At 44.2% G+C, this 13838-nt stretch overlaps 1 protein-coding gene across 2 annotated transcripts in view; it reads left to right on the top strand.

Moving 5' to 3' along the window:
- The window catches only part of grik4 (glutamate receptor, ionotropic, kainate 4), a gene marked incomplete at both ends in the record, with an annotated part of 153662 nt that extends 140859 nt beyond the window's left edge, over positions 1 to 12803 (top strand). Inside the window, 2 exons of one of the 2 annotated variants that reach the window (XM_084064174.1) lie at positions 10478 to 10596; positions 12417 to 12803. In XM_084064174.1, coding sequence (XP_083920300.1) covers positions 10478 to 10596; positions 12417 to 12803 — 506 coding nt within the window. Of the gene's footprint in view, positions 1 to 10477; positions 10597 to 12413 lie in introns of both variants that reach the window. The other variant, XM_084064173.1, reaches the window with a different exon arrangement.
- Between the last annotated feature and the right edge of the window lie 1035 nt (positions 12804 to 13838).

Raw genomic sequence — 13838 nt, 5'->3', positions numbered from 1 at the left:
GCACACAGCACTTGTTACATACATCCGCACATTCAATAAAGGCGTCGGAGCTGTAACTATGCATGTGACATTCAGCACAGGAGCGAGGATGAGAGCGAGAAGGGAACCGGGGGGAGGAGTGAGAAGCCATCGCCCAGCAGGCCAGGGTAGCCGCTAAGCTAAAGCTAGGCTAATTGTAAAGCCAACAACCAACGGCAAAGTTAGTCCCTTAGCTAGACAATCAGCCCAAGCAGCGATAAAGTCGCCACACAGTAGAGAGATAGGGTAGTAGTTAGCAGTGGCAGTGTGTGCTCAAATCACAACAATACAATAATATCAACGTTAACGTCTTGCGCAGCTAAACGATACACGTCTCGCTAGCTCAGACAATACAGGAAGTGACGCAATACGCTTACCGTCAGGGCTACGTCAGGGTTGCCAGGTCTCTTCAGCTGAGAGAAACATCCTCCCAAAAATGCGCGCAAGCCCAGCAATGCTTTTGATAGAGAGAGAGGAGAGACCGGAGAGCTGGAGAGAGAGATAGCAAGAGAGAGCGCGTGCGAGAGAGAGAGAGAGAGAGAGAAAGTATTAGACCGATGTGGTCCGATTTTTTAATCATCATTAATATAGCCTACCCTACCAACACTTGCATTTTAGAACGTTCAAACTACCATTTACTAGAACTACCCAGTAGAACAAGTGAACTGCACAACAGCTGTCTGTCTCATTTATTGTCAGTGGCAGCGCATGCATGTGCACGTCAAAATCACACTACAAAACCCGACATTTGATCAACAACAAAATATAGATGAATACATTTGACAACATACAGCCAACATCCCAAAATGGAGTCTTAATGTCCAGCAAGTAGCCTAGCCTAATATAAATTAATAACTGCAAACAAATTACAAGTTTAGGCTATCAAATCAATATCCTACAAAAGTAGAGATAAGCTGTGACCTCACCGGCGCTCTGATGGACAATAAATAAATAATCATTTTGCAAACAACATCCATGTTCTGTTCTCTTGTCAATAATGATACAAATGGAACGTTTATTTCAGCAGCTAGAGTTTGACATTGTTTGAGTGCGTTTTTGGTGCACAGCGCAGCTCCTCGTTTAAGTTAATTGTCTTCACCTGCTGCTGCGCAACAGGGCAGATCTCCGCCAGGGTACTATATTATATTTATATATTATATTTATTTGATTTAAAAAATCAACTTAAGTCATTATTAGTGCAAGTTCATAGGTGGACACAATAGGGACATTTGGGCACCTCGATGTAAAATTGGCTATTTAAGTATCTACATATAAATGCATTTTAGTGGGCACTTTTTTTTTTTTACCCTTTAACGGGAATTCCCGGGAAGCCCGGGAAAAGGTCTGAAAATTCCCGGGAATTAAAATTAGATATTTCCCAGAAAATGTTAAACCCTACTTCCTATACAAACCCATTGTAACTTCAAACTCTATTTTAACCATGATAGATTCATTGAAAACATCCGTCCTTGGTTCTGGTGACTGATATTGGCCTTCTAGTCCGTATATATTTATTTTAGAAAATAAATAAATAATAATAATTTAAAAAGTAATTGAAATACATGGCCCCTAATAAAACGAAGATATCTGTCACCAGAGCCAAGTATGGGTGTTTTCGATGAATCTATCATGGTTAAAATGGAGTTTGACGTTAACATCTAAATACTAAATCAAGCAACTTATAAACCCCAAACATGTTTGAAAGTGAAATATCCCTTTAAATTCATCTTCTGTTTGTCACATCTTGCCTACAATACCATGTGGACCACTTCACTGACATGACCCTTTTCATCTACACTTTCTAACATTATGAAAGAAAGAAAACAAAAGCAACATGCGTGTTTCTCAGGGTTTTGTTATCACATGAGAAAACAAACTTACTGTACGTAGCTGTTCCCCCTGAAGTGCTTCGCGATCCCCAACAGAAAACGTAGTTTATATTTGTTTGAGATGTTCAAAGTAATTGAAATACTTTGCTCTTGAGCAGCGACCTCTGTCAATTTCAAGTTCATAGTTGCTGATTCTGCATTTCAAATTTTTGATTTTTTGGTATTTGATGTCTGTTCAGGGCCTGCTAACGCATGTTGATGAATTTCAAATGGTTTAACCCGTTCAATCCCACCGGTTACAATAGTGACCGTTCTTAATTTATTAGGCTATAAAATGTTACCGAATGATTCCTTGAATGCATTTCCAGCAAATATTGAAAAATAATACAAGATAAAGGGTCTCAATGAAATATGTGCAGTGTCACATGTTTACTTTAAATTGTCACATGACCAGAGCTGTTTACTTCCTGTCTGCATCAAGAGGAGAGGATGGCATCATCAAAGCCCCAAAAGAAAAGGTTAGTAAAGTATCTTAACATAAAGATGGGACAAAGATTTTTGGTACACATCTTGTTTAAGGTGTCTAGTATTGGTGTATGCCTTTGCAATTACTCAAATTTGTTCATTGTGGTCATAAAACTAACAAACATGTCAACGGCAACAATAGTGACCGGTGGGATCATTTCAGTATGGTCATAAAACTAACAAACATGTCATGTCAAACATGTGTGGGATAATTACCATGGTTCTCAATGTGGGGTCCGCGGACCCCTGGGGGTCCGTGACGCATAGCCAGGGGGTCCGCGAAATAATTCGCGGACCCCTGGGGGTCCGCGACACATAGCCAGGGGGTCCACAAAATAATTTCACAGATTAGTATTATTTTTATTTATTTTTATTATATATTTCTTATAATATTTTTTTTGTGGGGGGCTAGTGAAAGTTACAAGAGTTCTTACTGTATGGTGTGTGTGACATTGTATCTTGCTATACACATAATACACATAGCTAATTATTCTCCTTCTTCTGTGTTTTCTTTTAGTTTATCCCTGGCTCAAGTTCTAGATATGTTGGATGAAAATGAGCTCCCAGTCCCATGCAACATTGCAGTGATTCCTCAAAGTGAGAAAGATGCTGTCCTCAGTGATTGTGATAGCGATGGGTCAGACATAGACTATGAGGGGCAAACAGGCCATTTGCCAGCCAGGCTGTTGAATGCACATGCTGAACTTATGCAAGTAGATGAGTGGAACGATGACCTCATCACCACACCCCTTTCCCCCATCCACCATACCTGCTCTCCCACACCCCACCATAACAATGAAAGCCAGCCAGAAGACTCAGCGGCCACTAGCCGCCAGAGGGGCCAGTCTGAAGACTCGAGGGCCACTAGCCGCCGTAGGGGCCAGCCAGAAGACTCAGCGGCCACTAGCCGCCAGAGGGGCCAGCCAGAAGACTCAGCGGCCACTAGCCGCCAGAGGGGCCAGCCAGAAGACTCAGCGGCCACTAGCCGCCGTAGGGGCCAGCCAGAAGACTCAGCGGCCACTAGCCGCCAGAGGGGCCAGCCAGAAGACTCAGCGGCCACTAGCCGCCAGAGGGGCCAGTCAGAAGACTCAAGGGCCACTAGCCGCCGTAGGGGCCAGCCAGAAGACTCAAAGGCCACTAGCCGCCAGAGGGGCCAGCCAGAAGACTCAGCGACCACTAGCCGCCAGAGGGGCCAGTCAGAAGACTCAAGGGCCACTAGCCGCCGTAGGGGCCAGCCAGAAGACTCAAGGGCCACTAGCCGCCAGAGGGGCCAGCCAGAAGACTCAGCGGCCACTAGCCACCAGAGGGGCCAGTCAGAAGACTCAAGGGCAAAGCTAGATGTGGTCAAAAATAAAGATAGAGTGTTCAAACCTTCAAAGAGGCCTACCACCGCTGGTATTCCAGAACACATAGTATACAGACCAAATGCTGCAGAATGTGTGAAACAAAGCTGCCCCAACCCAATGGATCTTTTCCTACTGATGTATCCACCCACCCTAAGAGAAATCACTGTTGAAATGTCCAACCTCTACTCCACCCAGACCAAGGGCAAGCAGCTGAATCTGAGTATGGATGAGCTCCTCACCTTCTATGGGATCCTCATAACAAGTGGGTACAGCACTGTACCAAGAAGACACATGTTCTGGTCAACTGACAGTGATGTACACAATGAGGTCATTTCAGATGCGATGCGGAGAAATCGCTTTGATGAAATAATGGCCTCAGTTCATGTGGTTGACAACACAAAGATCACTGATGACCCATTTTTTAAGGTTAGACCAATCTTCTCTGAGCTCAATCAGTCGTACAAAGTCATGCCATTTCAGGAATGGCTGTCAGTGGATGAGAGCATGATCCCATACTTTGGCCGACATGGATGTAAACAATTCATCAAAGGTAAACCAATTCGTTATGGTTACAAGCTATGGAGCCTTGCCTCATCCAGTGGATACATGTACCACATGGAGCCATATGCTGGATCGCACACTCTTCTCCCTGACACAGGGCTGGGTCAGGGACCCAGCGTTGTCCTCGGTCTGGCAGAGCAAGCTCAGGTGCCTCAAGGTTGCAAGTTCATCCATGACAACCTGTTCACCACACTTTCACTCCTCGATGAGATGACAAAAAGAGGATATGGGAGCTCTGGAACGGTAAGGCAGAACCGCCTGTTTGACGTCCCATTCACACCACAGAAGGACTTCATGAAGCTGCCCCGGGGAACCACTGAAGTACTCTGCCAAGGAGAGAAGCTGCTCGTCCGTTGGAAGGACAACAGTTGTGTCACAGTGGCAAGCAACATGGAAGAAAAATACAGTGAGACGACCATCAATAGATGGAACAGGGAGCGACGTGCCATTGCGAAAGTCAAACAACCAACGTGTATCAGCATATACAATAAGCACATGGGTGGTGTAGACCTTCATGACCAACAGGTTTCAAGATACCATATTTCAATCAGGTCGAAGAAGTGGTGGTGGCCCATCTTTGCATGGTCTCTCAACAGTGCACTTGTGAACAGCCACCTCTTTTACCGAGATGTCATCGGAGGGACCATCGACCTGCTAACCTTCTCACGCATCGTCGCACAGTCTCTTATGCAAAGGTTTGGCACGAAACCACTGAGCCACGGAAGGAGATCTCTAGTGGCTGCTTCTGTTGAATATCAGGCAAGATATGATAATGCTTCGCACTGGCCAATAAACACAACGCAGCGTTTCCACAGATGCCGTCGTTGTGACAAACGCACTACCTATGCATGTGAGAAATGCAAGGCACCACTACACATTGAGTGCTTCAAGATGTACCATCAAGTGTAAGAGTGAATGAAAAAGTGTCTTTACTTGAAAACATCTTCTAATGGCTACCTCTAGCCTATTTGATTTTGTTGTTCAGTCAGTGTAAGCCTCTGCTTAAAGTATGTTCAAATGACTACCTCTATCCTAAATGTTCCATTCACATTAACGTATTCAATGTTAGTGAATACTACCCTAAACCTGAATGTGTTAAAATGTATGTTGCACTGAAGTAAGTTGCACTAAAGTTACAATGTTGAAATACCTGAATGATTGTTGTTTTTGTCTTGCTCTCAATATTCATATTGGTGCCCTCAGTATTCATATTGGTGTCGTATAAGGCTTTTTAGTCTGAAACTAGAAAAAGTGCTCCTCGGAGCACAGGTCTCCACCAGGTCAGGTACGTTATTGTGGCCTCCTGGTGGCGCTATAATAGGCCAAAGTCAAAAGGGTGCCATTTCTTCTTAGGCCTTTCACGGCAATCGGACACTGCATTCATGATTTGAGGCATTTTGTGCCAAAAAGGTGTTTTGCTAAAATAGACCTGCTGGTGGCGCTATAACAGGCCAATGTGAAAAGGGTGGAAAATCTGACAGATCTGGGTTGATCACATTACTATAGAGATACTGTGTACCGTTTTGCATGACGGTTGGATAAAATCTGTAGGAGTAATATTAAAAAATGGGTTTTGCACAAATCGGCCTCCTGGTGGCGCTATAACAGGGCCATGTTAAAAAATTGGGGCAGAGGTTCTGAATTGGCATCCAGGGAGTGTGTGTGCACAGTTTCGCAGTGACCGGTCCAACGGTGCCAGAGATTAGCTGTCCGCAGACCGACAGGACACACGGACGGACGGACAGACAGGGGGCAAAACATACTCTCTTGCCATGCCTTGCGGCCTGGTGGAGACAAAAATGTTCACACTACTACAATGTGAACATTTGGTGTCAATGCTGGGAGTCCCAGTGTCATACTTTTAAATATGGTAATAAACTGGCCTTTGGTGTAAGATTTTCATGACTCTGTAGGATAACTATATTTACTATACACTCTTTAAATGGTTGATACAACACATTATCCCACCGGTCACAATTGTGACCGGTTATAAAACACACTTTTTCACCTACTTTTCCATTAAAAAATCTAAAAATGATGATTGATTATTTCAAAGGGTTACTAATGACACAATATTTGGATGTTTTTATGTCTGGGAAAAATTCGGGATTAAACGGGTTAATTGCTGATAGAGGAAGGTGTGTGTTGGTACTGCTAGTGTTGGCATCTTCAGCTAAAGCTCAAAGCTAATTCCTTCACGGAATAGACCTGGGGCTTGGTACTAGTTGCATCAAAGCTTTGTATGCAGGGGGAGTTATTTTCTGCCTGATTTAATTGTAACCGAAACTGCCCTTTTTTAATTAAAATGTTGAGAGGGTACAGTATACCCAGCGTTGGCCTGCATGTGTTGCTTGGGGCATTATGATTAAATTTTAATATTGTTTTAGAGAACTCTAATTGTAATTATTCAGCGAAGGTTTTATCCCAGTTATTTGGTTTTGAAGCAGCAGGACCAATATTTTACTTCCACAGAGCATAATTGGTATACTTTTTGACATACAGCCAAATTATGTGGCCAAATTGTTCTGGGTATGTTTATCTTTCTAAATTTGTCTTTAACTGCATTCAAAACTCTCTGTTGAGAGTCCAGACTAAGGACTTGAGAACGAAAAGGTTCAGGTACAACAACCTGCTGAACGGAGTTCCACCCGAGGTTGCCAGCGCCGGGCGGGAACCAATTGCGCAACAAAATGCCATCCACTACACTGTACGCACTCTGCGCATCCTGCGCATGAGCGGCCCCCCAGCAAACAGCGAGGGATGGGTCATTTTGCTGTGCCGAAACGAACGTGTCTTTATCGACATCAAACACAAATTCAGTCTTTATTGGCATCACATCAACCATCTTCTGCTTAACCATGGCGGCAGGAAGATTCACTGGTTGCTCAGAACACATAAAAGTGTCCTTCAAACTAATGTTCTCATCACAGCCCTTCCTTGCCTGTGCACGGGTCACAGCGCAGGCAGGGAACAATACCGAGGTGCCCATAGACTGATCCAAATCGATCACAGGATTCTCGACAATTTCCGGCGTTGGGAAAACTTTCTCCCCTGCCAAGTCATTGCCGAGAATTAACGAAACGCCGCCGACTGGTAACTGAGCGCGAGTACCCACCTGCACAAAACCGGAGACCAGGGGCGAACGCAAAAACACAGAGTGCAACGGAGCGCGTAATGAATTCATCTCCACCCCCAACAATAGAGCATCAGATCCACAAAAGGAATTATTCGAGAAAGGCAACACATCATATAACATGAGAGATTGTGACGCTCCCGTATCACGCAGGATTGTGATCGGTACCTGATCTTTATCCTGACCTGACAGGGACACTGAACCTTTCAAAAGGAAGGGTCCAAAACATTCCTCCATTTCATCTGACACAGGCGCCCCTGTGTCAGAGGAAAGTGGAGGAGGAATGGACCGAATGAACCCAACTGCTTTTGATTTTTTTGGACTCTGAGTTTCTTTTCGTTGTAGAGTGGGACATGCCGAAATGAGGTGACCCTTTTCATGACAATAGAAACAATCACGAGTCTCTGAACCAGAGACAACATTAGAACCAGAACGAGGCGGGCTTTTTGACACAGAAAACTTTTGATTCCCCCCCACTCTGCCGCCCATGGGATTGCGGCGTGCAGAGGGAGCAGAAAACACAGATCGGTGTGTCAAAATGAACTCATCGGCACACACCGCAGCTTTAACCACATTATCCACTTTCTGCTCGTTTAAGTAGACAACTATACGCTCAGGTAGACAGGATTTAAATTCCTCTAATAATACCAAATCACGAAGCTGGTGAATAGTCAATACCTTGTTTGCAGTACACCATTTGTCAAATAAGACACTTTTCTCCCTGGAAAATTCTACATAAGTCTGGTTGGCAGTTTTCTCACAGGACCTGAACCTTTGGCGGTACGCCTCCGGCACTAACTCATATGCCCTTAGTATGGTTTCTTTTACCACCTCATATTTGCGGCTCTCCTCAACAGTTAAGGCTGCACACACATCCCGAGCTTTTCCCACTAATTTGCACTGCAGTAATAAACTCCACATGTTCTTTGGCCACTTCACCGTGGTTGCAATGCGTTCAAAAGTGTCAAAGTACGAATCGAGTTCTGTCTCTTTAAAGTGCGGTACCAAAGGAATATGCTTACTGATGTTGAAATCCTGAGAGCATCCCGAAATCCTGGGCTGGGGGGCAGGTGACCTGTCGAGCTCTGCGGCCCTGATGCGGAGTTGCATCAGCTCAACCTCCTTGGTTTTTGTTGCGAGTTCCACCTCTCGGAGGCGGAGGGCCAGCCCTAGACTATGTGAGTCCCCCCCAGCATTGGTACGAGCTATAAGCGGATCTATCTCTGAGTCCTGAGGTGAGACACTAGCCTCTCCTTCCTCAAGCTCAGTGAGCGCAGGGGAGCCTGTGTCAGCAGTCGCCTCCACATTCTCACCCGAACGCCCAGCCATATTCTCCGCCAGCCCGATGCTTACACGCTCTATGATCCCTTTTTCAGTAAGTTTTTCCTCTATATGAGACCTTAGTTCGGCCTTATTGGCACCCGATGGGACAGAAATTTTGAAGACTTTAGCAATCAAATTTAACTCAATTTTAGTGCATTTATCTAATTTGTCTAGAGTGGGAGAAGTTGGGAAAGTTAATGCAACCTCATCTGGTTCTACCGCGGACATTACAATTAATCAAATACTCTACCTAACCTGCCAACCAAAACAGACAACTGGAGCAAAGTTTTGACTACTCACCAGATCGAACGAAACCCAGAAGGACCTAACCAAACCCATGCAACCTGTTAAACGAACGAATTAAACCAAATTCAAATAATCCTCAAAAAAGGAATAAGTTTCAGGGGTAAACTTTTGAACCAAGCCGAGTCCCCAAATTATGTTATAATTTGGATCGATATTTTTTATAATTTGGAACGGACGAGCCCCCAAATTATGTTACGACCCCCTGTCTAGGGTAGGGGAGGTGACATAATAATGGAGGACAAAGTCGCTTTCAAAAATGAATTGTTTTTATTTCCTTTTTTTATGCAGAGATTTCAAACTCTTTTTGTCTTTTTTTCACCAGTGCCAAAGAACTTCAGGGTGCCGGTTTACATTTGTAAAAAGGCTGCCTAATAAAGAAAATTACCCCTAACCTAAACCTAACAAAAGAAAAATATACATTTACTAAACTTACTTACCTAACTAAAGAATATACAAAAACAAAGTGGTTTAACCAACAAAAAGACCAAACACCCCTACAAGGCGAGTGAATAACTAAATACAAGAAATAATGGAAGTGGACAAATAGTTACAAGATAATGCTTAACTCAAAATAATACTGGGCAAAAAGCAACAAGTTTAACTATAATTAAATTATAGATTAAACTAAGAAACTGAAAAGTATAACTGAAGGGCAAACAAAAGTAGCTAAAGAACAAACAAAATAACTGATCGAATCAAAAGTCACTGATGGACAAATGAACAAACAGAAGGCAAAGAAACAGAAACAAAACAGAACAGATCAGACCAGGCTACATGGGTTCGGGGAGACAGAGGGATTGAATCTCTGCAGCTCTTTCAAGTGAGAGCAACCAGTCCCCATGACAGACAGAGCAGAATGAGCTTTTGTAGGTGAGCTTCAGAGAACAGCCAGCCCTGGCTAGGGCGGAGACAAAGGGGCGACGAATGGGAGCAGGAGAACAGGGCCAGAGGCTGGACCTGTCAATCTGGACAGCTGGAAGGCAATCACTCACTCACTCATACCAGCACCACACCCAGACTCAGACTCACAGCTTCCACCACCACTCATGACCTTATATGGAACACAGAAAGACAACAATATAACACAAGCCACACATAGCACAGACATATAACCAAAATATAACCACACATAATATAACCATACGGCTAGGGCCGTAACACTCTCCAAGCTTTATTACAAAATATTTAGATTAGATAGATAGATAGATTTTTCTGATGTGAGGAGGTCATCTAGGGTGGGATAAACATACCCCATAGCATGTGTATTGCTCCTGCGAAATGCACAAGTGTACTGTACACCCAAGATGCTAATCATGTTGTTTTACGTCATCATCCTACGCCTAATGATGGATACTAGTTTTAATAAGTGATATATCACTCTCACCCCCCCAACACACACATCTCTCTCCCTCGTCTACCCTCTTTACGTCCTCCAGGTCTGGGTATGGAGAACATAGGAGGGATCTTCGTGGTTCTGGTGTGTGGTCTGCTGGTGGCCATCTTCATGGCGGTGCTGGAGTTTGTTTGGATGCTGAGGCACACCCCAGGAACAGAGGTGAGGCAGAGCTATCTAACCTGCATCTGCTTTGTCTCCCTCTCCCCTCCCTGGCACCCCCACGCTCACACACACGATACCGCTAGGCTAACGTTAGCCCACCAGCTCTGACAGCTGCAGGAACCCTTCCTGCAGGCCCCCCCATCTGCCGTCAAGCGTTGTTGCTCGGTCTCTCTCTAGCCTGTGAGACCTAAACAGCACAAAACCAAAGGTTATATCTCAAGTAGTGCATCTATATGCAATTATGGTTACGTCTGTATTTACAGTAGAAGACTAATAGTTTAGGTTTAGTAGAAAAACATACAGTAGTGTGATGCCAGTGACGGGGAAGAAACACTTATGGTGCTGATTGTGAGAGCCTTGCCTTTTATTGTCACTCTATGTTTGATGACCAGCCTACTCTAATTTGAGACATGCCTTACAGTACAACCTGTTTATCTGATGTGATGATGTTCTTTTCAAATCAACTCAATGCTGTGATCTTTCTCTTAATGTTCTCAATAAAGTTTCAGCATGTCAAAGTCAACACCCCTGTGATGTGACTTATTTTGATGGTCTTAGATGTCCATGTTTAATTGTAAATGACCTTACACAGCGGGGGCATTGTTTTCGTGTGGTTAATCCACCCGGAAATGTAATTCTTCTTGTTGTTTAATAATACTTACACACCCATTAAGTATTATGCAGATGAAGCGACATAATGTTTATTCAGAACAAGGTCAAATAGATACGGTATTTCATCGCGAATAAAGGCATTAACCTGCATGAATGATTCAATAGTTTTGACATGAAATACTCGCCTGTGATTTTTGTATTGTCTATTCCTTACACCCCCGGTGTGTAAAGACCTTTAGACATGTGAACGTCCTCCCGTGTGTATGTTTTGCATGAAGGCGTATCTACCGTATGTGTCTGTCAGTGTGTCTGTCTGCTTGTTACTGGGATAATTTTCTGCCCCTGATTATTTACACCTATTCATGTTTTCCTTTCAGCAGCATTTCTGTAGCTGTAACTGTAATACTTTGCATAACATGACACACAAAATACACACTAAAGTTGTTGAGCTCTGTGTGTCTTTCTGAGGGCCTAATCTCAAACCACTGGATCCATCAAGAAACCACATTTGTTGTGCACTGTGCCAGTAGGCCAAGGAAGTAAATCCCAGAAAATATTAACTTGTGTTTGGAATATTTAACATTAAAAAACTAAAATTGTATACTGTAATTATAATGGAGAGGCAAACAACTCCATATGTAGAAGTCAATATGACCCCATAGCGACATGACTTTCACTGTATCAATGTAACATAATCAACATGGCATCCTAGAGCCAAATGGAAGCCTCGCCGGTATTAGACCCATCTTGTTTGACAGTAAAATGAGTAAAGAGTAAAAATGCCATGGGCCATATTTTCGGTGCCTTACCCATTATCCGGAAACTTCTTTGCCATTTTTTACTATTTTTAAAAACATTTTCAAATAGTTCAACTAGCTGTTGATTGGCTATTTGAACTATTTGAATTTTTTTTTTAAAATAGTAAAATGGTAAAAAAGAAGTTTAGAGATAATGGTTAAGGCACCGGCGAAAATATGGCCCCATGTGTATCACTTGCGTTGTCCTTGTGTTTTGCCTGGTCTGCCAGTGTGTGTCTCTATGCTGTAAATATGATCGTTGATTTGCTTAATTATGTTCCATGTATGTGACGTCTCTCAGTGGGTCAGTCAGTGAGTCGTTTGGTCTCTTGCTCTCCTTTCTTCCCCTCTCCTCTCATCCCCCTCCTCCCTGTCTTTCTCTCCTCCTTGTGTCTGTGCTTGCAGCAGTCAATGTGCGAGGAGATGCTCCGAGAGCTCCAGGGCATCGTCTTGTGTCGCGACAGCCTGCAAGTGCGGCGCCGGCGGGGGGTTTCCATGTTGCGGCCGCGGCCCCTGCCCCTGGAGGAGCGGCGGGCGCGCGCCGCCGCCGTGAGCCTCAGCAACGGCAAGCTGTGCGGGGGCACCGGGCTATCCGAGCCCCTCTCTCACAGACTGTCACAGGAGGCTGCCCTGGTGGCGAGAGGGTGCAGCCATATCCGCATTTGCCCCGAGTGCCGGCGTTTCCAAGGACTGAGGATGCGTCCTTCGGGGGCCACAGGGGCCCTGCCCTCTCCCACACACAGCGAGGAGAGCATAGAGTGGGAAAAGACCACCAATAGCAGTGAACCTGAATAACACTATACACGCTCACGTATCACAGGACTCACTTTCCCAGCAGCCACCTCTCTACTTTAAAGGGATGGAACGTATTGCTGTGGCTCAGCTGTTCTTCTGAGCTCGACCTCAGGGGTCTCGACAATGCTGTGGACATTACTTCATACCCTGGAGACATCAGCCAGCGGTGAACTCTGCTACGTTCTTGGGTGATAAATGTTTATATTTTGTTTGTTTTGACTGGACACCTATTGATGGAATGTTTCCACCGTCCCCTGGAAAAAAACTGATGAGTCCGTCTCCACGTGGGAAAAAGTCCCCGCTGGCCCTCTGTCCTGTGCAGAACAGGAAGGACAGCTGTGGGACATTTGTACTATGCAGTATTTTCACTCATTCATCATTGTGTTGTTCCTTTACCTATTTCTTTTTTAAATTATTTGGCTCCTCGGTTGTGTTATCAGTGCTGAAAAGGTGTTATTGTGTTGTTCTTTAAACGATCCAGTGTTTCTTTTAACTGGTGATATACCGTATGGGACACTATAGATTACGTCTGGGGAGCACTTCAAAAGGACAAGCTAGAAGAGACTTTAATGCCAGGTCATTCTTCAAATACTTTTATTTTGAAAGTGCCAAAAACAAACAAGCTAGGATGACCTTGTGGTCCAAGAAAGCACCACAGCCTTGAGAAAACAACAGCAACAACAACAACAACAACAACGAGTGATGATGGTGGAAAATACACACAGACACACAGACTTGTTTTCTAGTAGTGATATTCCATACTAAAGATGTTTTAATTCTTGGTATCTCTGAAAGACAACGATGTAAAGTCTAGGGATGTTGGTAGTTGTTCATCTGAATCAGTGGTTTTCAAACTGTTAGGACCCCCATAACTCTCAGAGTTACAGACCTGTAAGCGTCCATTTGGAGCCCCCTCAAGGAGCCCTGAGGGTCCATTTGGAAGCCCCTTCAAGGAACCCTTAGGGTCCCTGGACCCCACTTTGAGAAACACTGATCTGAATGATGGAGATGCCGAGATGATCGCTAACACACACA

The sequence above is a fragment of the Gymnoscopelus microlampas genome, assembly GCF_963454915.1.
Source record: "Gymnoscopelus microlampas genome assembly, chromosome: 8".
In the NCBI taxonomy this organism is placed as follows: domain Eukaryota; kingdom Metazoa; phylum Chordata; class Actinopteri; order Myctophiformes; family Myctophidae; genus Gymnoscopelus; species Gymnoscopelus microlampas.
This window is presented reverse-complemented; position numbering and strand designations above follow the sequence as displayed.